General features: G+C 43.9%; 2 protein-coding genes across 2 annotated transcripts in view; both read right to left on the bottom strand.

The window, feature by feature from the left end:
* EEFSEC (eukaryotic elongation factor, selenocysteine-tRNA specific) overlaps positions 1-9179 on the bottom strand; it is a 163969-nt gene extending 154790 nt beyond the window's left edge. The window contains exon 1 of the mRNA XM_080606091.1: positions 9128-9179. Coding sequence (XP_080462217.1) covers positions 9128-9164 — 37 coding nt within the window. The 5' untranslated portion in view covers positions 9165-9179. The remainder of the gene's footprint in view (positions 1-9127) is intronic.
* A 3307-nt stretch (positions 9180-12486) lies between these two features.
* On the bottom strand, positions 12487-24273 carry SEC61A1 (SEC61 translocon subunit alpha 1). Its single transcript, XM_080606106.1, has 12 exons — positions 24113-24273; positions 22384-22451; positions 21682-21747; positions 21500-21578; positions 20512-20643; positions 19614-19723; positions 19367-19520; positions 18762-18922; positions 17925-18122; positions 17334-17525; positions 15659-15735; positions 12487-14823 (listed from the first exon to the last, which is right to left on the bottom strand). The coding sequence occupies exons 1-12, from the start codon at positions 24117-24119 to the stop codon at positions 14637-14639; spliced, it is 1431 nt and encodes a 476-aa protein (XP_080462232.1). The 5' UTR covers positions 24120-24273; the 3' UTR covers positions 12487-14636.
* Positions 24274-25585: the final 1312 nt, after the last annotated feature.

The raw sequence follows: 25585 nt of genomic DNA, 5'->3' as shown, positions 1-25585 counted from the left end.
GGTCTCACCACCACTTATTATCAACGTTTATCACAGCCACATGGTTTGCGCCGCCGCCAACTACTGTCTGCAGAAATTATCTGCTTTCGTGGAGAAGGCAGAAAGCAATCACCATTCAATTTTTGAAAGCCATCCAGAACAAAGTACTTCTTACCAAGACACTGTCTAACCCTCCCTGCTTTCCTCCTGATCCTACGGGGCTTGGGATGACGGGCCGCAGAGACCGGCGCTCCCCGCTTTTACAGACAAACCCCTTTGATCCAGATTTACTCATAATCCCTGCTTTTATTAGGATAAAAACAAAAACAGATGCAGATTAGCAAATCAGTTGTAGGTACAAGGGAGCAAATACACAGAGTAAGAGAACCAACTGCCAAACGCTAATGTTAAAGAATTCAAGCCCAAGGGCTTTGTCTGAGGGAGGGACAGACAACCGCAGCGCGGAGCCAGGCAGCCTGGAAAGCTGCTGGAAACCACAGGAGAAAACTGCACTCAAGGACGTCGCTGCTTATCCCTTCAATTAAAATAGACGTGTTCCTTAAATGCGATGGAGCAGAGCCCCCTCCATGCCTCCCCCAGATCTCATGCCTGCTGCTCTCCCCGTCTCATGGACACGGGGCCACTGGTATCTGCACACCAGGGTGGGAGATGCTGCATTCCCTGCATTTCCCTGGCTGACCCAGCATGGATGTGAATGCCCGGAGGGGCTGATTCCTGAGTGATGGCACTGGGGACTGCAGAGGAAGGGGAAGAGACCAACAATGGGACGATTTCATGGGCGTTCAGGAGCCCCTGGACATCTCCTGCTCCTGATGCAGGGCAGGTGCCCATGTGGGAGCATCGCCATGCTGCCACTGAGCCCATACCTGGGGCTTTGGGCTAACACACACACACCTTCCACACAGAAGGAGCCTTAAGTGCATGATGGGCAGCTCTGCACACTGGAGAGGAGGGCATCGTGCCCAGGAAGGCAAAACTCCTTTGGGGGAACGAGGCTGCACAGAGCTGCTGAGGAAAGGGATGGGGCTGGCTGGATCCAAAGGCCAGAGTCACACTGCCCAGAGCAGGATCTCTGCTGCAAGGAAACTCTCAGGACTTGTAACCACATTTCCTTCTGTGGGCTGAGGAGGCAAAAAGGCTGCTCCTCTGCGCTCGCTCTGATGCAAATCCATCTCACGCAAGAGCTGTGCTGGCTTTACACCAAGGACTTCCTGTGTGGGGCTGCCTCCCGTCACCCCCTGCCCTGCTGCACAGGAGGAGAGGGCTCCCAGGGCTGCTCCTCTCCAGGCTGGGAGGAGGCTCCCCGTCCCCTGAGACAATCAGGAGAAGGTGGGGAACACGAAGGAGCTCCAGACCCGCAGCACGCTCCCCTCTCCTGCCAGCACGGCCGGCATCACCTCCAGCTTCACTTTGTGATTAATGTTCTTCCAAACTTTCCCCAGCTCCCCGCGCTCCCACTTTCCGTCACCCTTCTCATTACGGATGTATCTTTGCATCGGGGAGAGCGGGAGGGAAAAAAAAAAATTGTTCTTTCAGGGTGACAGCTGAGCGAGGGCTATATTATTAAAGGTACCAATCATAGGTGCCGAGCTATCATCGCACGATGAATGCGCTTGTCAGGAGCCGCGGCGGCGGCCGGGGGAGCGCGGCGGGACGGCGGCACTCGCGTCCTCGCTCCTCTCCCCCCGCTCTCCCTCTCCCTTTCACGCCGGCCACCTCCGCTCGCCTGAACTTGGACCTTCCGCGGCGACAATTTCTCTGGCCTCGACAGCACGATTAATTTCTCCTGCCCTCCGCGGGGCCTCCGAGTGCGGTGGAAGTCCAGCTGGCCTGCTGCTGATAAGATGTACCTTTTGATTTGTTTTGTCTTTGATTGCCTTTTCTGTCACCTACAATGGCTGGCCGCCTGGAGACCCCCACATCGCCTGACTGACGGATCTATTTATCTATAGGCTGCTCCTCGCCTTCTCCTCCCCCTCGCTCCCCTCCTTCCCCCAGCCTCTCCTCCTCCCCCAAAGCACCACCTTGTACCGCTGAAGTCCCCGTCTAATAGAAGCCGTGAAGGCTCATCCACCATAAAATACATCTGCCATCCTCCTTCTCGCCAAGATAAAAGCCTGTCAGTGTTACTTTCCAATTCCAGGCAGCTTGATTAATGGTGAAAAGCCACCGCGAGATCGACTTCTGGTTTTTACAAGCGCTGTCAGCCGGCCCAGGGTTATGCGAAACACACACTCGGAGAAAACAAAACAAAATGAGAAAAGGTTGGGTGGGGAGGGAGGAGAGGGACGGGAGGGAGGGGGCGAGGGTATCCAAATCATATTAGGCTCAAGACTAAATAAAATAGGAACCTGGAGCCATCAAACCCCTGTCAGCCGGGTGCAGAAATACGCTCCGTGGCTCATTGTACCAAGGCAAATTATGGCAATAATAAATCATTGTTGAAGGAAGATTGTTGATAATTTTTTTTTTGGATGGTGGCATTCAATAGGGGCGCCGGGACACCTGCCACTGGGCTCGGAGCGCGAGCCGGAGCAGGTTATTAGCCTGTCACTCAGCCCCCCCTCGCCCCGCGGGGATCGCAGGCAGTGGGGCTGGAATAAAAAGTCTGGAGAGAGAGATATTAAAAAAAATTAATTAAATAGCGGATATATTCCTGCAGGGGGAAAGGAAAAACAAAAAGGGAGGGGGTCAGAAGAATTACAGCACTCTTCACAGCGCTTGTTTTTGATAAAGAGTATTTTACAGCGGCCCAGCCTCGTAGTGCTTCAGCTGTTCTGCTCCGGCTGTCACCGGGACACTGCCACCTCTGGGGGGACACACAGCTGTCTGTGGAGCACAGCAATGCCCCACAGGCCGGAAAAAAATATAGCCTGGAACAGAAAGTGGAGATCTTCCTGAACCACCAGTGCAGGGCTTGAATGGTCAAGAACGGTGTTCCCTCAGGAGGCTCGCTCTGCAGCGAGCAGCACCACGATGTGCGGGGCTGCGAGCCCCGATTTGGGATCCAGCAGAGCCATGACACCTCTTGCAACGCAATACACTTACTGCTACACCAGAGCACTTCCCACTTCTTACGAGAAGGAAGACTGCCCTCAGTCAAGTCGCTACAGCACCTCTGCACCTGCAGCAAGTTTTCCTTCCAGGCGGATGAACGCCAGCACTTCTTGCGTGCTGAGCTCTGCCTGGGTCACGGAAAAAAACAAATACCCCAGACTGCCCAGCAAAATAAACCACACCTCTGCTTTCACCACACCTGCGTGATCAGAGTTTAACATTGCTTCTTCTGAACTGGAAGGGCAGTTCAGCAGATTGGTTGTCAGCAGATACCATCCCACCTCTACCAGTGCAAGGAGAGAGCTGGAAGAGCAGACTTAGTTTGCAGTGACCTCACGTATAACTCATTCTGTCCATTCGGAGGGACGGCATGAAACCCAACGTATTGTATTTGGCCTTTTGGGGCATACAAGGTCAGCAGCCCAGCTCTCAAAGCCAGACATTGCACTATTTGCCCATCATGCTGGGCAGGACCTCCAGCTGCCTGCTGAGATACCACCCACACAGACTGCTTTGGGTATTACCCAAATCCCTTGATTCCTACCTGCAGCCCAAGCACCCAGCATCTCAGAGGGCAACAGCAGCCCAAGCCTTACCTTACACAAAGGCAAGGCTGATGCTATTTAAATGAATAAAGGAGAGACATCTCATGTAGAGGAGGAAGAAGGGAATAGAAGAGAAAATCCACACCAAAGAAAGAAAAGAAAAAAGAAAAAAGATTTAAGGAAGGAAAATCTAGAGAACAGGGAAGTGAAAGGCAGAAATAGTCTAACAAAAGGCAGCAGAAAGCACAACCAGAGAGGGAGAATAATCCCTGTGTATACTGGAAGCAATCCCAAAGAAAGCAAGAGGAGAACCAGAAGAGAGACATGGCATTTAGCAGAAGGCTGTGTATTATGAGAGAACAGAGGAGGCAGAGAGAGATGAAGAGGAAGAGAAGAAAGGTGAAAAGGCACCAGACAGACAAGCAACTCCCAGAGGGCACAGCAGGCTGCCCGGCAATGCTCTTCTAGGAAGCTGATGCCAGCAAAAGAAGAAAAAGAAAAGAAAAAAGTGTTCCGAGTACAGAAGCAAATCCATCAAAACCCCAGACAGAGGTTTTGCTTCACGTTGTGAATTAAATCATGCATTCAGTTTGTATTAGAGACACCTCCGCAGCCACACGCTTTCTGAACCAGCACGGACACGGGACCTCAAACCCTGCACCCCTTTTATCCCGTCGTATCCTCAAGCAGCTGCATTTCCCTCCTTTACCTCACTAACCAAGAGCCGTCATAACCCAGCCCACCACAGGCTCCCCTACACCTCAGCCACGGCACCGGACCCTCATCGCCCGGCCCAAGACCACCAGGCAGCGGGGACGGGACCCCCGCTATGGGGAGGAGGGCCAGAGGGCCCTCGGCACCACAACGTCCCCATTGTTGGAGCTCCCCTTGATCGTCCGGACGGTGAGAGCCGTCAGACGGGGCCGGCGCCCGGCCCCCGCAGATGTGAGGGATGGCAAATGGGAGCTGACAGAGGGGAGCAGCGGGGCAGGGCCGAGCGGACGTGGGAGGAAGCGGCAGAAGGCCAGCAGGTAGGGCCACCGCCGCGTGCGCTCGTCATGAGGAGGAAGCCATCGGAGGCTCCCTTTGGAGCGGGAGCACGAGGCAGCTTTTCCATCTGGGCGAAGTTAATGACTTCCACACGCAACGGGCTGGCTGATGAGTCTCGCATATGCGCGGCAGACGTGCCCAAAGCCTGCAGAGATCGCAGGGAGGCACGGGCTTGGGCTCCTGCTCCCATCCTGCCTGTGACCATCCCCATGGCACGGCCCCTGCCCTGGGGCACCGCTCGCACCCTTCTTCCCAGAGCTCCCCATACCCAACACAGCCGCAGCTCCTCCCGGCCAGGAGACCCCACAGCAGTGAGAACGGCGGTGCCAGAAGCTGGGAAAGTCAAACTAAAACATAGTACTCAGGAAAGCACTAAAATGCTTTTACACGTTAAATTTTGAAGCAGTCACATTACTTCTGTATTCCATTATTTGAGAAAAGCTTTCCCTAAAACATTCCAATCTGCATTATTTACATTAAAACACTAGGCAGCTATAATTCCTGCTTATTGCCAGCCAATTTTACTTAGTCTTTAATACTGCACTGCTAACAACATTACAATAAGTCTATATCGAAATCTCACTGCCTTTTTTTCTTCACAGCTAGTTCTCCTAAAGCAAAGTTGTGTGTATCTGCACTATTAGGTCTATATTTAAATTCTATTTCGGAGCCATAAGATATAACCTTCTCTGTATACATGTTAGCAATATTTATGTTTCTTATTTTCAGTATCTTACTCCCTCCTGGATAAATGTATTTCTTTTCTCCTGTAGCACAAGATTCTTCGCATGAAATGCAATTTCACTTCTAATGTAGTCCATATTTTTAAAATGATACAGTAAAAGAAATATTATTTCATAAATATAACAATTCTCCTTATGCTCTGTAATTATACCTAGCACTGTTTCTTATCATTAGAAAACCAAGACAGTTTAGCTCAAGCAACAGCTCTGGAAGATATTTCACTTTTCCTGAGAAACTCAGGAGCTTTCTTCTAAAAACGAGATTCCCTTCACTCTTCACTGGCTTATTTTTCTTTTTTCCCCTTATTATTATTATATTTATTTTTAAATTCAACACCTTCCTTGTGACCACGTCCCATGCTGGGCTTGAACACCATGTGCTGTCAAGCCTGCCGGGCCGCTCCGTGAGCAGAGGGAGGCAGCCGAGTCCGTCACACACCTCTCCACGTCCACACAGCAATTCGCATATTCATGCGGCAAGAATTGAAAAAGGGCCCGCACTCGCTGCTATCACACCTTTTTCCCTCCCACCAAGCGCCAGTGCGGTGTATGAAGCGGCTTTGCCCTGTCGCTGCAGCCACAAGCCGGCTGCCTCGAGGGGCAGACAGAGACAGACAGCAAGCACTGCCTGATCAATGGACTTCTGCCCAACCCTTTATCACAAACAATAGGACAACCCAGAATATTTTTAGTTGGACATTGAGACCTACGAATTTAACTGCACAGAGGCCCAGGACGATCCCCCGGCACCAGAGACACCTTCTGTGCATCCCAAGCAGCAACGCCGAGCCCTGCTTCAGCTTCTCTCTTCTTTTATCATCCCCAATGCTCGCCAAGTCCGAGAGCTCCGCGTGGGTTTCCGACCACTGACCGCAGGAGTGATGTGCTCAAGCTCAGTATTAATGTAAAGAACCATAGCAGCAGAGTTATTGAACGGCTCCGGCCCGCCTGGACATCTATATTGCACTAACTTGGATACAGGTGATAGGCACCTAAGATTAGAGAGACCGATAACTGTATATTCCTAAAGGGCCCTGTCCTTCTGGATAGATTTTTCAGAGGATGAAATTTACTTTGTCTAATCCAGAAAGCAAGGTCTTTCCAGCAGTATTCAGACATATTACTAGTTTTTAGGGATACTGGACACCCTGCCTCACCTACAAGCAGAGCAGAACCACCCCATCCTACTCCCCAAATCCCTTGGGCCCTCCTCCCACTCACAGAGGCATTTGGCAAGAACCACACCAGTCTCCTGCCAGAGGATTTTACAAGAGAAAGGCAAAGCTGCCCTATCAGAGCTGCAGGGCAAAGGCACGAGGCAGCATCCTCCTGGAGCCTGGCGTTACCGACCTGGGGTGCCTGCCTGCGACTGCATACTGGTGGATGGAGAGCACGAAGAGACAGCTCTGTGCAGGCCCCCAGCCTTTTGCAGCCTCATGCTCGACTCTCAAAGGCCTGCAGGTTGCGTTTTGAAAGCAGGGTGCAGGCTGCGTGCTGTAGTTTAGCCTCCCATAAGCACACCGGGGCTGTGCTCAGCACAGGCAGTTTGGATCCAGTTGGGTCTTCCCGCTGTATTTGCGAAACATTTCCCAGGAAACCCATGTGCCAGCAGAAAGCCACCCAGCACTCAAGGCAGCAGACAGCTTTAGGGGTGTTATTAATAACACTCAGCAAAAGGAAGGGCAAAATCCATAGGACTGATTCATCGTACACTGCATCGCTCTTCTGTAAAGATTTCTCCCCACGCAAATGCTTCAGAGCATTAACATAAACAAATCCCCACATTCCACCATGAGAAAAATAAAGTCTAACAGGCAGCCAGAGGGAGGTTAACTGACAGCCAGCCACAGGGTAACAGAGACAGAGCGCACCCTTGCCAGTTCCCCTGTGCCAATCCCCTCGCAACAGCATCTTCCTGTTAGTGTAGAGATGCAAAACCAAATTCCTTTCACACAAGCATCTCCCACTACAGATCCATCTGTGGTCACACAAAGAGCCTGAAGCAGGACAGAGGCTTTTACCTGGCTTTTTCAATTTAAAGGCTGAAGCCCAGGCTAAATGATCGTAACTCCTGCTTGTTTCTACAGGACATTTTTACTTCATTATACTCGTACAAAGCTCCCTGGGCTGCAGCAACGTGACAGCCTTTGCGTTTATTGAGTCAAAAAACAGGCAATTTCATTATTTCTTTGATGACACCTTTGAGAACCCCACCAGCATCAATCTGTCACCTCTGCTTAGTCAGATGACACAGATTTGAGCTGACTTTATAGCAAGTACTTTTAAGAACTGAGAACACAGAGAAACAGTCTTGCCTTCTCTTATAGTAAACGTAAAGTGTTAAACTTGATGAATTGCAGGCACTCAAAGCTCTGACCATTGCTTAATGAACTATGCATAACGGAAACGCTCTCTGGAGAAGTACAGATATTCTACAAAGATGAAATAGCATCGAGGCTGTGATCTCTCAGCAATTCCACGGGAACAAAGAAAAGCATGACCACGCTGGCACACGGACCGCTCAACTCTCTGACCCTCTTCTTAATACAGGCTTGAGCTCACTGCTGACACACTGATTTTAGGCTTAAGGACACAATGAAGTGCACTACTTCTACTTCATTAATTAGAAGCTCATGGTTATGGTTAAAAGACACCTATTTTATATGCATACACGTGTGCAGTTTGGATCTGTGTTTCCGTTTCTACAGAGTTGGCATTTCTTCCACATGCTTCAAGAAGAGACAACATCAGTGGAAAAGGGAAGCCAAGTACAGGAACGGCACGGCACAGACACGCATCTGAGGCAGGACTCTCGCAGAGACCAGCTGGCTGACCAGAGACAGGTCCCGGTCTTCATTCTCTGCACCACCGCTTTATTTTCCACCCAATTTTTTTCATTTATTTTTTTTTTAAATTCAGACTGACATCTTCAGAGCCAAAATATCTCTCATGCTGTAATTATAATCACCATCCACCAAAATGGGTGCTCCCATGCAAAACGAGCAACTCAATGCAAATAACAGCTGAGAATCCACTTCATAAAACCAGAAACCCTTTGGTATATTTGCCATACAACTGGAATGAGATACCCTTCGCCATTACAGTTTAAAGGATCATGCAAACTTCCAGCTATCCACTACAGAAGGACAGATACAAGCATTCAAAGCTAAATAAAAATAGCAGCAATGCATCACTTGCAGAAAGTTGTGTTAGGCTAGGGTATCATCATTAAATAAGACTTCACCCAAACATTGGCTTGCTTCCCCCAGCCCATACTACTCAATAGGAGAAACTGAGCTAATAAAACAGATCTTTTCTACCTACCTAAGAAAGTTAAAATGTTCCCTTTCTAAATCTCTCTTCTGGCCAAGGGTTATGCAAAGCAAGAGGGGCCTGGTTAAATTGTAAGATAAATTTGTATTCCTTTTTTTTTTTTTAAGAAGGAAAAAGTTGCCAGTTCAAACTCCATCCTCAAGAAGCCTTAGAGAATTAAGTTCCTTTTCTGAATATCTTCAACAAACAAATATCCATACCTCACAAGTTCTACAGCCACAGAAAGCAAAGATGACTTTGTACGTGGGAAAGGGAACACCAGGCCAGTCTGGGATACCAACAATAAACAAAACATCAATTTCTACAGCACACAGGTATTCATGGCTTTGTCTTTCTGAGGAAATCCAGTAGGCAGACGCCCCTTTGTGACCTTAAATACTGCCACCATAATACACTCACCATTTGTTGTCAGCAAAATCCTGGAGCTCAGGAACATTCTTAGAGGTTCTCATCTTAGGCATGGCCACACTGTACCAACACAGATCAGCTTCGCATTTCCTCTCCTCACTGCCTTAAGCATTACTTTTCCCCACAGCTCCTTCACATTGCTATCACTTCTCACCCCACTCCCACCACCTGCTCTCCACAGCTGAGCTCTGCAGTCCCAAACCATCATATAAATGACTACACCTGTGGCCAGGGTGAGCCTTTGCACTAGCTGCATTAGGAACGGTTCTGCGGCCCTTTGGAATGCAGCAGCTGCGATTCCTTGTTCTTCTGCTGGCAAAAAAAAAAAAAACAGCAATTTAAACAAAAACACAATTCCCACTTACATCATGATGTTAATCACGCAAAATATTCTTCTCACTAAGTTTTCTGCTCCTGAATGCCTGGAGCTGCCTTTTTTTTATACACCTTCACACCACAGGTATACAGAAGAGGCACACCAAAGCTGAAAGAACATCAACTGGCTAAAGGCATGCTGAGGACTGAAGTGGGTAAGAGCCATCTCAGGTGGTTAATACTCCTGCAGCAGTGCTCACACTGTTTTTGGAACCATCCACCTCAGCCTTAATCTATGAGAAGGGCAATCTGGGCTGATACATGTGCCGCGTATCCTGATTTTCTCTAAGGCAATGCAAAAAGATCTGAAACATAGCTTTTAAAAAATTTATATCCTAACTGTTCTTCTGTTTTATTTGCTCCTATTTTAAGCTCTCAGGTATTCATATTGCTGCAAGATTGTCTGGCCCAGTCTTCTTGTTCTCCAACAAGAAATATCTGAGTAGGCATCCCACCTCTGACAGCCCGCTCTGCAATGACAAAGTATATCATGTCTGTGCTCATTCAGCCTCCAGCCCCTCTCATACAACTGCCAAAGGAGGTGCCAATTGTCAGGGTATTTCCTTTCTGCCAAGCACTGCCAGCTTGGCCAGCATCACATTAGCAATAGCCAGAGGATTGTTAGAACCTGGCCCACTGAAGAGTTTCAATTTTAGCAGATCCATGCAGTCGTATGCTACAAAACAGCAGCTTAAAGTCTAGCTGACTAATTAGGTCCCCAGCTTAGAATATTGATTTTGTTTTTAAATGCTTCTTTTCTTGCCTTCTTTCCAATCCCATTGACTGTCTCAATCTAGGCTTAAATTGTATAGCAATATTGAGCAGACTAAGTAGCTGTAACACACTGCCTCTTTGACACTTAGAAGGCTTGAAAAATATTAGACAATGTTCTAAGTATTTATAAACACTGTAAAAGGAAGAGATCGTTTTTAGCATCTCAGATTAAAACCACCTCAAGCTTGGCCCTGACTCTAGGACCTACAAAGAAACATTGGTAAACTCTGTTTCCAAACTTTTTACATTGTATGACACCCATCAGTGTAGCAGCAAAGTGAAGAAAAAAGAAAAAAAAAAAAAGAGAGAGAGAGAACACACATTCAGTACAGATTTAATGCTTATTTTACTGCTCTCTTCCAAATTGCAGAACCCGGTGCCTTGAATTGCAGTGTAACATTGCCACCAGGCGGGCAAACGCTCTCCTTCATCGTGCCAGCACCCGTCCTTCAGGGAGGCTTGATGAAGCTGGAAGGGCCTGGGTTTCACAGGCCCGAGCCCCCCTAACAAGCAGGCATTGTTTGAACACCTGCACATCTCCCTGTGCAGCTGGGAGGGTGCCAGCACCACTGCTCGCTGCTGGCCGCGGTTCAAACCGTGACCTTTCCAGGCAGGAAGCAGGCGAAGGCTGGAGTTTCATGTCAGAAAGCTGGCAGAAGGAGCAGCGAGAGAGAAACCGAGACAGCAGGCTACCCGAGCCACATACCGAACAGAAGTTTCAGAAATGTCATTGGTCTCCTTCCCCGTCCACTTCTTCTGAAAGCCCCTTCTTTGTTGGGGAGAACACCCAGCAGCCAGCACGCATTTGGAAAGATGCGCACGAGCTGCGGGAAAGACGCAGCAGCTCTGCCAGCACACAAGGATATGTGAGTTTTAGCACTGGGGGCAGTGAGGATGCAGCACTGATGTCACACAGTGTCAGTAAGCAAGTAGCAGCTTTACAGAAACTTGTGTGAAACTCCCCAAACTCAGAATAAAAAAAATCAAGGCAGCCTAAGGCTTGATATTCTTTGCTGCTAATGAAGAACAATTAGGAAAAACAGCTACTAAGCCACTCTGCTTCCTCCTTTACTGAAAGCTTCTTGCTAAATCTATTTCACACATGATCACAGGTATACAGTGTATGGACAGGGCTCTCCTTGGAAGAAGTCTAGGGAATGCAGTCATGAAACCTTTCATAAAGTAAAGCAACAACCTTTACAGTTGCAGCCAAAAGGATTTAAAAAAAAAAATCCAACAACAAACAAAATAGTTGAGCTTGGTAAACAACAGGACCTTTTCCTGCCTCAAAACTACGTGGACATAGGCCTTAGGAACAGGTGAACTGCTAAATAATCTAGAGTGTATTTAAAGCTTCCTGAATAACGGGTGACAAATCAAGCACCCATCACTTACCTAGCAGCACAAGCTTTATGAGCTTTCACATGAAATCTGCTGTGAAGAACAAAAAGCTACACAAAGAATTTCACTTAAAACCCTACCAGCAGAAAGAGGATCTCAAACTTTGCCTTAGTGTTAGTATTTCAAACAGGTCTCTTGTGGATAACTCGTCACCTCTGCACTAACTTCACTTACTTCTGTGATCATAGATGTGATTACGTAATATTCCTGCAGGTTATTAATGCAAATTTCATAGAAAAAAAGGGAGAAATCCATGTACTGTTTAAAATGACTTCAAAAGTGACCAAAATCTTGGCTGCATTTCTGGCAAATGGTATTTAAATTAGCTTAGGTATCTACTTCAGGAAGTTGTTGTGTTTCTTCGATTGTTTTTTAATACTAACTCCAACTTCAGTTCAAAAACTCGGGGCAAAACAATATTGGGCTATCAGCAGCCCTCGAGTTTTGTTGCAATTAATGCCCTAGTATTAATGTCATACAAAAAAGAGACTGGTACTATATGTGATACGAAAAAAGTTTGTTAAACTGACGTACCATTTTTTGCTCTCCTGCTATTTACTTGTGAAGCACTTTTTGAAATGTCTCTTCTGGAACAGGAAAGCCCAGAGGAATGGCTAAGGCCTTGTTATTCTGACAAGCTATTGTTAAGAGAAGGTCTTGGAGCAAGTACAAACTTTATTTTACACTGACGCTCTAAACAGCTGTTTTGAGAGGGATCTCTTTCACAGTATTTTGGGCAGGTAACAGCATTCAACAATTACTAGAATTGTAACGGTATTCAAAACACTAAAAGCCAAGCATTAGCTCCAAAGATGTACTTTATTTCAGTATAAAGCAGATTGTTTAGGCATTATTTCTTTTTGTGAACATCCACTGTATGATCAGCAGGTCCTGCTTTGAGGACATAGCTGCTTGATAATAGACAAAGACTCCAGCACAAGACAACAAAAAATACAGATGCACAGAACAAGTGCTGCTTAGACACTCGAGCTGATGGTCTAAACTGCAACCAGTTCGAACAGATGATATGACCAAAAATGTAAGTACAGCTCCAGCCCAGCCAGAACTGCATACCCAGAAGTGGAGTCCTTTTTATTACAAATAAAAAAATCACATTGGGCTTCCTGAAAAAAACAACAAAAAAAAAGAAAAAGAACCACACCATACTCCTTCCCTCTCCCTTTAAAGTCACTTTTGAACTGTCCCTGACTTCACATCAAAATTGTGCTGTGGCATGCCAGTATTTTATAAAATACAGGAGAATTACAGAACGTAGTGTGAATTAATAATGAACAGCTGGTAGTAAGCATTTCACAGATATTTTTATCTCAATACTTCTGTTCCTTTTCCAATTGTGATCTTTTCCCCAGGACTTACACCTATCCATAAAAGTGAATCTCATTCTGGATTTGCAGAATTCTCATGCATTTGGTATCTGAGCTCAGTGCATTAACAAGTGTTTCTGGATGTCATCTGTGCCCCTTGGGTACATAGCCGAGTCCCATCACTCTGAGCAGAAAAAGTAATTCATATACTGTCAGTCAGCACAACATGCAAAAACGCACAGAAGGCATGTTGATGCAGTGTTGAGAAACATTCCAACATTGTAACTTATTCTGGTTTCTGTGTTGTCCAATACTGATGGAGAAAAATTATATTTACAACACTCATACATGAATATTTCCATTTGGTCCTAGCCACCTAATTAGTATTAACAATCTAAAAAAATGGATAACTTAAGGATTATTCTGGTCCATTGAAGCCTTTTATAGCAAGTTCTCCATTTTGAAGGCATGATGCTGGAAAAGGAGTCCCAATACCTTCTGAAAAAGTATTCTTTTTATGCACCGTTCAAGGCAATGAGATTATAAGATGGAAAAGCCTCCTACATGACTATAGAAAAAGGAGACAGGTATGAACATTCTTTCACACTCCTTGTATGATATGAGTGAGACTCAAAATTCACTAGATATGAGTAGTCAGATAATGTCCTGATTGCTACGAGACCAGATTTTTTTTTTTTTTAAATCAATGAAAACTACCTTTAGCAAAGGGTACAAGCAGATATGCATCTAATCAGCTGTAACATCCATTTCTTTCAGCTAGCATCAGAACTAGGACTACAGTTAATGGCAAGGAGAACTAATTAAAAGGTTTTTACAAAGCTGCCGGTATTACCAAGTTTCAGAAGGTGCAACTCCTAGGCACAGACTCTGGCAGAATCTCAACTGACCTGAGTTTTCTGCTTATAGAGGAGGGGTGATGGGAAAGATGACATTCCTATCTCTTACCAAAACTTGACAACAATCTCAAGCCAGTATTCAACATCTGTCAAGGTCTAGCTCAGTAATTACGAGACAAGACATTTGGAATTAGAGATAATGTTTAGTGAAAAGAAATGACTGCCTCCCAAATCTGCCATATTTGAACAAAAAAGACCCCACAAAACTGAACATATTAAACACTGTTTGTGCTTACAACCATAATTATGGAACTCAAGCATTAGGGGGAGAGATTTCTCACCACTACTGCAAAGGAGCTACAAAAACATGTTTAATGGGGGAAAAAAAATGCCTTCCAAACATTCAACCCTCCCCACAATTATTTATTAAAACCTGCAAAGGCTTCAGGTATACTAATTTTCAAAGGGGATGAAAAAATTCAAGAGTCACTGAACTAAATCCAATTCAGAAAGCTGATTCTCTTAACACATAATTAAAAAACAATTTTCTTAAAAAAAAATTTTTTGCACATTTTCCCCCAGCAATCTATAAAAATGCAAACAGTATGCTAGAAAAGTTTGAACATAAGGGAATGCGCTTTGGAAACATTATTAAAATATGTGTTCCTATAGAATGACATTATCAACTTTACATTACTTCTTTGCATCTGATTGAACACTTTTGAGAGTGTTTATCCCCTCTTTCCTTGGGTCCATGAGAAGCTAGGTTTAGAAAAGAAGAGCTCCCATACTGCCAACTTCACTCTGTTCCTTTACAAAAATTTCAAAGTACTGATAAATGATAGTGACAGCGAGCAAGATTCCAGTTCCAGACCCAATTGCCCCAAGGAAGTCTGCCAACACAGAGAGGGCGCCAATACAGAGACCACCAAATGCAGCAGCTGTAGGGATGTACCTGTAAAACAAGGTGGGAATAGAAAAGGTACCCTTAGAGCTTGCTCAGGATATTTCAAATGTAATAGTTTCCATATACTGCTAATCCTATGGGAGGTATCTAAATCAGAGGCTAGTTTTTCCCATAGAAAACCAATCCCACAGAGAAATGACTGCATAGATAATCTAAATCAGGTGCTTAAAAAAAAGACAAATTAAATGAATGGAAAAAAAACAATGGCAGGATATTCTTTACTGTTATAGGTCCACCAATCCAAGATAAGGCACATGCAATAGCATAACAGGAAAATTCAACCTGACTGGAAGGGAAAAACATGCTAAGCTAAGACAAGAAAGTATTCCAATCTACCATGTAATTCAGCATAAATTTATGGCTACTAGATCTTCAAGTCACTTGCAGATGACTGAAACATGAAGTTGCAATAACATTTGTGTAACATGAAGGGTGCACAGGTTCCACCCTGTAATCAGAAAAGCTAGGGATCAACCGCTGCCTACTTTTACACCTACTGCATTTAAGTAGCTATTAATTTGAGAAACGATTACTTTGAAAACAGTACCCTTAAGACACATTAACAATTACATTAAAAATACCATTCATCAGTTTGAAGCAGTAAAGTATAGACAAACTGTCACTATTCAGGCATAGTTTCTAACTGCAAGGCTGTGTTGTGCAAATCCAGCTATTAATGAGGCTGCATTCTGTGTCTCATGCATGCAACAAAGCTTCAGGAATAGCCATGCTCTGGAGTCCAGAAAACGGAACTCAAAGCAAAATTTGCAGTGTGCTTTCCTGTAACACTCCGCATAAATAACCAATGAAATGCGTAGCTTACCTGTTTAGTTCATGTACCATTGAAGTTTCTCTGTGGCCTCGCATTACCATTTGTTGTTCTTTCAATTGTTTGGCAACCTGTATTGAATCAAGGAACAGAGCGAGTTATTTTAGTGCCATTTGCCAAGGTCACAGAACCTAATACTATGAGAAAACAGAAGCAAGACATTTCAAGTAAACAGTGTTTTTGTTGTTGTTTTACTGTATATTGTTCATGTGATTTAAAAATATCCAGTATTTTAGCTTTGGATAGACTGCAGTCACAGGCACTTCTCTACGATGTCAATTATGCAAAGTTTTTTGGATAATTCAAGTCCTGTTGAAAATAGGAAAATGCAGAAATCGGTAGGCTATCCTACATGTAATTCAGTTCATGTTTTGCTACCTATCATCTCCTACTTAGGGTTTAGTGGACATCAGTAAGAACATCCCATGAAGTGTCCATTCTTACAGTTCAGTTTCCCACAATCAGTTGAGCTAACTAGTTATTTGTGGGACCATATTAGAAATGAAGTGACTGAGAAAGAATCCCTTCTTGGCACATTAATCTTTAAATGGATTTCTGCAATTGTATGGTATTACAATAGAGCCCTGCAAACATCTACCAACAACTGAGGGGAACTGGAACTCTAGCAGAGGAAGTTGCCTGTCACTCGGTCAAACGTACTGGGAAAACACTTTCTGATCATTAAGCTACCAGTTTTCCACTATATTGTGAACTTTTAAGTAGTGATTTATCTATTTTCATTTTTGACCTTGTTTATAACTTTTCTCCAGTATCCAGAAAGTATACTGAAGTGTTACAAGCTGCATGTTGGTTTAAACTGAAAGAAAATCTAGCTATACTTAGCTGTGAGTGCCTCCCTGCACCTCTGATAACAAGCAGCTGGATGCAAGGCTGAGAGAGTGCTCGTGCTGCTAACAGTAACTATTCAACTATCACGTATTTATTAAAGAACAGATTAAACCATTCTATCTGGCTGTCAAACTTGATTTCCTACCCCAAACCACGTAATACAAGCACACCACGATGACAACTATTTCCCATCTTGTTTTCCAATTTCAATTTCAGAATGATATAGTTGCTGGGTATCGAATATCTTGTAGCAAATGGAAATTTAAAAAGCTAGTCACAGGTACATTACTACACTGCACTACATTGCCTGTTATCAGGTCTCTCTAGTTAAAAAGAACAGCTTGTAGTTAACCTTCCCCAATACGAACGAAAAACTTTTTATGCCAGACAGGAACTTGCAGGTAAAACTTAAATATCCATAAGTGGCAGCTGCCTTGCACACAGCGTAGCTGTCATTTGGCACTAAAGAGTTTTCATTGTGTGTGTTACCTGGCCTCCCCTCGCACTGATCAGATTCACGTAGCAATGTCAGAAGTTTCCTAATGACAATAAAAGCAACTATTTGTCTATTGTTGTTGTTGCTTTTGAAAAAAAGTCAAAGAAAACAGGGCAAAAAATACCTGCATTCTACCTTTATCCTCCCCACTTAAAAAAAAGCCCTTTGTGATCCAGAATCAAAATCACTATATACATAAATGACAAATATTACTCAGGTGATTACCAGCCTAACAGCTATTTCAGGAGAAAGTCAGCATTTATATTAAAACAGCCCCTCTGTTTTCATCATGTAAGCTTACATCATTCGTCATTTTAAACTTACATCTTTGGCAGAGGAGCCAGAGACTTCGATCCATGTTTTAGAGAAGAAAGCACAGGAGCCCAACATAAATACAATATAAACAACTGCATGGACGGGGTCTTCTAACACTGAAGAAAAGGACTCTGGAGGTGACAAATAATAACAAAGTCCACCAACAGGATACGCACGAGCAGGGCCGCCAGATGACGTGTCCTAGAAGAAGGAAGCAAGCAGTCAACTATTTTCTCACTATTTCTTAGCCATAAAGCTAAGACTGGAGTTATATATCACCTTTATGTCACTGTATATCACTGTCTTTACAGCAGCACACAAAGATAAAGCTTTACTATCATAAGCAGTTTCTAATGTGGAAACAGAAAACAATAAGGAACAGTAAAAATACCCGCCCTAGTTAAATGGGGACTTAACATCTACACTCATCACAGCAAGTCTCATACTCCACCAGTTAAAACAAATTACTAATCTAGGAGTTTCAGTGTACATGACCACCTGTAGAAATGTGCCTTTGTGTTTACAGAGACCATCTCTTCAATTACACGTTAACAGCACTCTTACAGAGCTGTATGCAAGATTAAAAGGAATAATACTCACAGACCAAGTGCCCAGCAGGCTAACCAGTAAGTTGCCACTGAAGCGTGCAGAAAGCATCTGGGAGATGACGTACAAGTTTGACACCAGAGCAGACTGAAGAATAATGGGAATGTTGGAAGTATAGAACAACTTGATAGGGTAGGTGTTGTACTGGCCACGGTAACGAGCAGATTTGATAGGAAGATCCACTCTGAAGCCCTGAAAAGTTTCCAAAGGAAAGTCCCACATTATACCTTGATGACATGAACCTATTCCGCGGGTGATGAATTGCAAGTGCAAAGCTTTGACAGCAACAGAAAACAACATGCAATTAATTTTTGCAAGTACACATAGTCTATCCACAGGACTATCTGTGAAAACATTTTTACAAGGGGCCTGAAAGCCTGCAGGATTGTCTAAATTCATGCAAGATATGAAACACTTTGATGTCAGAAGAGATCTAAAGTTGCAAGAAGACTGAACATTGTGTCCAGTAAAAAAAAACATAAAACTACTCAAAACTTCTGATGTTCTCCAGTAGCTCCCTGCAACAAACAAGTAAGTGATACACAGACTTAAAGACTTCAAAGTATTTTCCAGCAAAAAAGCAACAGCACTTTTGTTAGGCTACATTACACACACACATTTACCACCCTCCCCAGCAGCTCTTGAATCTTCTGAATGACTACAGTAATCATAGAAACTGATTAAAATAAGCTACTATTAAACAAACATGTAGATGCTGCAGGCATAAAAATGAATCTTCTGAAAGTGAAAATATAACTTCTTGTAAGAAGCAACAGATTACAGATCTTTTTCCATAAAAATAGTTTTACGGTCCTCTTTATTCCAACTGACCTGGAAGTAAATTACAATAGCAAACACAAAGATGGTGGCGATCAGATTCATAAGGTTGGGGAGATTCTGACGGTAAAAGGCCTCGCGGAGAGCTCTGACTTTGTCTGTACGAGTAGCCAGAAGATGGAACAGAGCAATGATGGCACCCTCAAATTCCATGCCTTGGAAAGAAAAAGAAATAAGTCAAGTTAAGCATGCTTGGTTTATCTCCAGACTTCAGTGCTTTGTCCCATTAGGCATCCTTCCAAAATACAGGATTCATACGGGGATTTCCCCAAGCTTTTTCACCTTGAGGACACAGTTTTGCAACTGTCATTCTTCACATCAGTTGTATTCTTTCCAAGAATTTTTGGAAATCCCCCGGTAGCAGCCTGGAAACTAATCGCTATCCAAAGACCAAATGGGGTAACTTTACAGCTCTCTAAAAGCATCGACATTTATGAAGTTCTTTCAAAAAAAGTTTTTTTTTTTTGTTTCAAAGAAAGTTTTTTTTCACTGTACTATTTTTAGAAGACTAGAGGGGGCAGGTAACTTGGTTTATTATGTTTTATATAATAAAATAATTAAACTCTAATGCAAATAAAGAAAAGACTATGCCATATTACCTCGTCCTGTGTTCACTGTGGTGGGGCTGAATGCCTTCCATACAATAGTCTCACAGATATTGGTAGCAATGAAGAGGGAAATGCCAGAACCGAGACCATATCCTTTCTGCAGGAGCTCATCCAAGAGCAGAACTATCAATCCAGCAACAAAAAGCTACAGTAAAACAAAACAACAAACCAGCATTACTCACATTCCCTTTTTGTTTGTTAAAAAAATAAGAACTAGAGGAAGAGGACTAGAAATTACCTGAATTGTGATAAGCAAGCAGATACCAGCACCCATCTCAGACGGGTCTCCATACATTCCAGTCATTACATAGACAATAGACTGACCGATGGTAATGATCATTCCAAACACTGCAGAACACAAAAAAGAAAGTATGCGTTTGTCCTGGAGATTTATGTCCCTGGGCAACTAGAGAAATATAAAAACAATTCTTAGTAGTGGAAGTTGGAAAAGAATACATAAGTCACGGGACACTTAAATTCAAGGGCAAATTAAGTTTCTTGTCTGAAATCTATATATCTGAAAATACAAATATGCAAAGAGTTCAGAAGCAAATACATTTAGAAGCAAGTATTTCAGGTTGCTGAAGGTGGCTTTAGATATCGAGAACTCTGAGAACGTTAAGACATTACTGTAGCTATGTATGATTCTTTTTTCCAGTACATAGCTCAGTAGGAGATGTGGTGCCACACAAAATAGCTAGAGTGTTTATCTAAATGCCATCTATCTCTTACTGCTAAAGAAGAGCCACGCTTGAAACTGCAAGGTAACAACAACTACAGCTAGCATCTTAACCTAAAAAAGTTAGGTATCTATTAATGTTGACCAACACGATTCAAAGTTTAGGTCCACGCAGTCCATATATTGTTTAGTTTACCCGATGAGATTACAGTACCAATGTCAGTTGCACAGATACATTTCCTTTACAAACTTATTTGAGGCCTAACAGCTAGCGAGCCGAACAGCAGCCAGTAAGAGACTGCTGAAATAAAGAAATCGGTAGCACAATGTGAACACACAGCATGACAGCAGCCCATACATCTGACTCCAACGCTCACCACAGGGTAGGTTTGCAGTACCTGTTGTTAGGGTTAGACACTCTAAAACATTCTGCCTTAGCCTACCAGCTGTTACTTACATTTCTGTGCTCCATTGAAGAGAGCTCTGTCCTTTGGAGTGTCACCAACTTCAATTATCTTGGCACCTGCCAAGAGCTGCATGATGAGCCCAGAAGTGACAATAGGTGAAATGCCCAGCTCCATCAACGTACCTGCCAGACACAGGAAGCACAATGAACTTCAGAGATGCCTGGAGATGGTGCACCCCAATATTTCCTGTAAAGTTTGACTTTCCACCCCTTTGCATCATGATGGAGATAATATAGAACTCCAAATCTCCATAAATATAAGCAGTTTCAATGATACCAGAACCAGGTTAAATGTCAGATTGGTAAGTAATGCAGTCCTTCTCAGTACCTTAAGATCTATATTCACTCAAAAAGACTTGTGCTGTCAGGAACAGCTTTCCTGTATATAGGAGAAGGTAGGAATTTGTTTTCAGTCTTTGACAATCCGTCACTTTATTATTTATAACTTTAAACACAAAAGATTTTTTTTCCAGGAGTGCTCCTAGTTACATACTTATACACCCATTTCATTATGATGCTTAATTAACACCTACATTAAAAGGCCTCTACAATAAACTGAAGTGATAAGAATTTTAATCTTCTGTGAGGCAGACCCAAAGATGTCACCCAGAAAACCACAACACAAGCAAATACAGTTTGAAATATGATTCACAAAGCTGGGAAGATACATGGAACACATTACCAGCAGCAACGCAGGTAATTAGGAACTGTCCCTCTGCTAATCCCTTCTCCCCACAAAATGGTCCTTAGTTTTTGCACTTAATAGATTGCATATAGCCAGCCATAAACCCATTTTGTGGAAAGGCACAACTTTGTGCAATGCCACAGTGATTTATAATCTTGTATAATAATACACAGAATAACTTTTTCCTCTTTGTTCCATTTTTCATCTTCATTAAAACAGACCACAAATTAAGAAAAAGTCCAAAAACATTTTGGTTTGCGTTACAAAAATGCCCTCCAGAAAGACTGGCCGTACCTCTATTGGAAGCCAAAATCACTCTCATCCAGTAGAAGGGATCTGCTGAGTCTGATGACATGATGCCAAATAAAGGAATCTGAATAACCAGCCAACAGAAGAAAACAGGATTAAATTAGAGACTTCATAACATCCATTAAACATTTCGGCTCTTTTTTTAAAAACAGTGGAAAGAAGCATACCTGACAGCATACTAAGAAGATGAAGAGTGTGATAGCTGTCCATAGTACCTTTTCCTTAAATTGAATCTAAAGGAAAAAAAAGAAAAAAACCAAAGATGATAAAGCTGTTGATATAACAAGATCTAGTCGATCAGTAAACTTTCATACCAATATACTCAGGTGCATTTGATTTTCTTGTGAAGGGACAAAGTATAGGACATTCTGAACAAAATAACTCATTCTTCATCCCTTTAATGCTACAGAGAGCCAAAGCTTCACTAAAGTTTTAATCCAAAGAAACAAGCTTATACAAATGAAAGGTAATTCTAGTACTTCCAGAGAAACAAGTCTTACATTTTCACAAGAAAGAGCTTCTAGTGAGGGGCTGGGGTGGGTAACACACCAATATAGAGAAACTTATCCTATCAAATAATCTTAGCTTAGAACTTAAGAAGTAAAGATTTTCAGGTTGTTATTTTAGGTGACTTTAGTTTACACTCCAATACACACTGCTTTCAACATCTCACTGCTATGACAAAACCAAATCTGTGCAAAAGCATCCATGGTACCGGATGACAAGCACAAGCACTCCACTAAGAATAACGGTGCCTACACAATTGCCATTCTTCCTACAGGTAAAGAAAAAAAAAAAAAGGCAAACTAAGCTGTAAACATTTTATATTACACAAATATAAACCTATAAATAAAATGTTACCAACTTACCTTCCGTTCTGGCTTTTGGATTTCAGGGAGGATAACACAGAAGGGCTTGATTACTTCCAGAAATTTTACTGTAAAGAAATTAGTTAAAAGACAAAATAAATACACACAGAAAAGAACGGGAAAAAGCTCAAATAAAATTGAATTTGGATTTTTTACGTGTTAAAACTTGCACTTAAGGACAAAGCTTTTTTTTTTTAAAATGATCTCTTTATATGTATACCTTACTAACTGTGCCTCTGTATAGGTACAATATGGATTGGAAACAAGAGAAAAAAAAAGTTTTCTCCTTTTGTTGAGTAGGCTGACATGACAGCACGTTAAACCTGCTACCGTTTCACACAAGTTTATCAATAGCCTTGAACTTTCATTTCATACTAGCTTCTCAACTACCCTGGTATTTGAGAAATACAATACCCTAGATAGTTACAAGTCAGGGTTTACTTTTGGGACATACAGCTGAAGAATTCCCACATACTGTTCATGTGCAACAGTTCAAGTTACTTTCCAGAAGTTCTCATGCACTGACCTCCTAGTTAAAAGGACGTATTCCTATATCAGAAGAGTCAAAGCTGTCTGCCTCAGTCTTAGAAAAAAAAACCACAAAAGAACAGTATGTGCAATGTCACAAATTCACCTACAAGCAATCAGATCTGATTTGGAACAGAGTTAATGCTAAGCTTCTCAAGGCAAACCTAAGACTGCACATACATTTTGGACTGAATTGAAATGCTTAAGACAATGCAGAAGAACTGAAACTACCAATAACCTTCTAACTCTTTGTGGAAGGCAAGTTTAGTATTTCTTAATTCAAAGTATTACTGGCCTGAAAAACGTACACCAGATTGTGGTTTTAAATCTTAACCGTGCTGTGAGCCTCTCCTACACCTCAGATAATATTCAGATTGCCTAAGACGCTTTTCAAGAGGTTAACATGTTCCTCCTCATGGTAGGAAACCTGCAAAGACTTTCATAGAATGGCCTGGGTTGGAAGGGACCTCAAAGATCACCCAGTTCCAACCCCCCGCCATACGCAGGATACCTCCTACTGCCCAGGGCCTCATCCAGCCTGGTCTTGAACACCTCCAAGGATGGGGCATCCACAACCTCTTGAGCAACCTGTTCCAGTGCCTCACTCCTGAGCGAAGAATTTCCTCCTATCTGTAATCTAAACCTCCCCTTTTTTTAGTTTAAAACCATTCTCCCGCATCATGTCATTATCCAATTGAGCAAAGGGTCGCTCTCCATCTTTTTTATGAGCCCCCTTCAGGTACTGAAAGGCCACAACGAGGTCCCCCTGGAGCCTTCCCTTCTATCGGCTGAACAGCCCCAGATCTCTCAGCCTTTCTTCGTCGGAGAGGTGGAGAGACTAATGCACTGGGGTTACTTCCAGACTGCGTACTGACAACAGCACCGCTCCTTGGCCGCAGCACTAGGACCAGCCCCCCACCTGACAGCCCATCCCTGCCTCTCTGGGCCGGCCACAGCCCGGGCTGGGCAGCACGGGGCATTCCGGAGGAATATGAACATGGGATTTCCCCCTGAGAGGAAAACAGCCAAGCCAGAGGGAGGGCACCCCCCGAGCGGGGCAAAGAGGCCTGGCCTCGGGCTCAGCGGCCCGGGGGCTGGCGGGGGCAGAGCTGCGCCCCCTCAGCCCTCATCCCCCGAGCCCCCGCCCCCACCCCCTCATCCCTCAGCCCCCATCCCCTCAGCCCCCACCCCCGGCACTCACTGCCCATGGCGGCCCCGGACGGCAGCGAGGAGCGCGGCGGCGGCGGCGGCCCGGCAGGGACACGTCAGGACTGAGCCCGGCCGCCCCCTGCCCCTTCCGCTTCCTGCCACGCGCCGCGTCCCACGGCGCCGCCGCACACCCTGCGGCGAGCAGACTACAAGTCCCAGCCTGCACCGCTCACGGGGGGAAGCACGCCCGCCAGCCAACGCGGGTGCTTATTGGGTCCTTTCAAGCCAACGCAACCAATCGGGTGGCGGAGGGCCGGCGCGCGGCTGGATGGGAGTTGTAGTCTCGCGTCTGCCGGCCGCCATCTTAATGAGGCGTGAGAGTGGCACATAGGAGGCGAGGCGTTGGGGTCGTAGGTCGCGTTGAAGAGAGCGTGTTTCAGCAGCCAGGAGTCCTGGCTTTGGTTTCAGAGATTCCAAGAGATAAATAAATACACGAATAAACTCTTTTCATGCATTCTGTACTTTTACATATTTAGAAAATAATTTTTTAGACCTTTTCCTGCATTAAGAAACTCCCCACACGCCCCCGTACAAAATGGCAGCCAGTGGTGTCACACAGTTGCTGGGTGGATGAGGTTGGATTTAACACAGCCAGGCCAACCTGGGCCTCTAATAAAATATAAAAACACTGGCAAAAATGTGTAACACCACACAATGTGTCCAAGAAGTCCTGGCACATTAGCACACCTTTATGCCACGCAGGAGTGCCAACAAGTGAAAAGCTGGTTTTAACACACCAATTTCCAATTAATGAGAAAGCAATTGTTTTTGCTGTTAATGGCTGGACTCTGTCAGCTTAGAGGTCTTTTCCAACCTAAATGATTGTATGATTCTATGTAGAGTTGATTTAATGAGATCTTTATGGCTTACTACAGGGGCACTGAGTTGATTCGCCAAAGTCTGCTGGAAGAGAAGGAAGAATTAGCAGTAATTTTGTGGAAGTCTAAGCAAGGAATCAGCAAGAGGGATCCAGTGCACTGATGGTAGAAGCGAGCAGTGAAATGCCAGAATTTTGCCAAATTTATTAAAATAAGGGTATTTATTAAAATAAGGGTAACTTGTGAGAGGTGCTGATAGCATCACCGTGCCAGATCACTGTTAAATTAGAAAGGATAACATGGCTTTTTCCTTATCTAAACAGCTCATCTGCTTTTAGCCATTTAGAAGTCAGGTGTCTGGGTAGTTGTCTCGGCTCCATGCTCAACAGAGATGCTGATGAGCACTTTTGGAGAAATGTTTACTCCACTTATCTTACACATCTGTGTAAGATGTCTTCTCAATGGTGTTATCTCTGAATCAAGCTTGGGCATTTTTGAAAGAATCTGAGGGGAAGCTTGTCAGTCTACTTCTTCTATTGTAATTGCTCTTTTGACAAATAGATAATGTCAGACTCTAGGGTCTCAGTCTATTTCCCCTCCACGGTGTTAAGTCTGTACTTAAAAATTGGCTTCTTAGGATACAAAGT

The sequence above is a fragment of the Anser brachyrhynchus genome (assembly GCF_964034855.1).
Source record: "Anser brachyrhynchus genome assembly, chromosome: 10".
In the NCBI taxonomy this organism is placed as follows: Eukaryota; Metazoa; Chordata; class Aves; order Anseriformes; family Anatidae; genus Anser; species Anser brachyrhynchus.
This window is presented reverse-complemented; position numbering and strand designations above follow the sequence as displayed.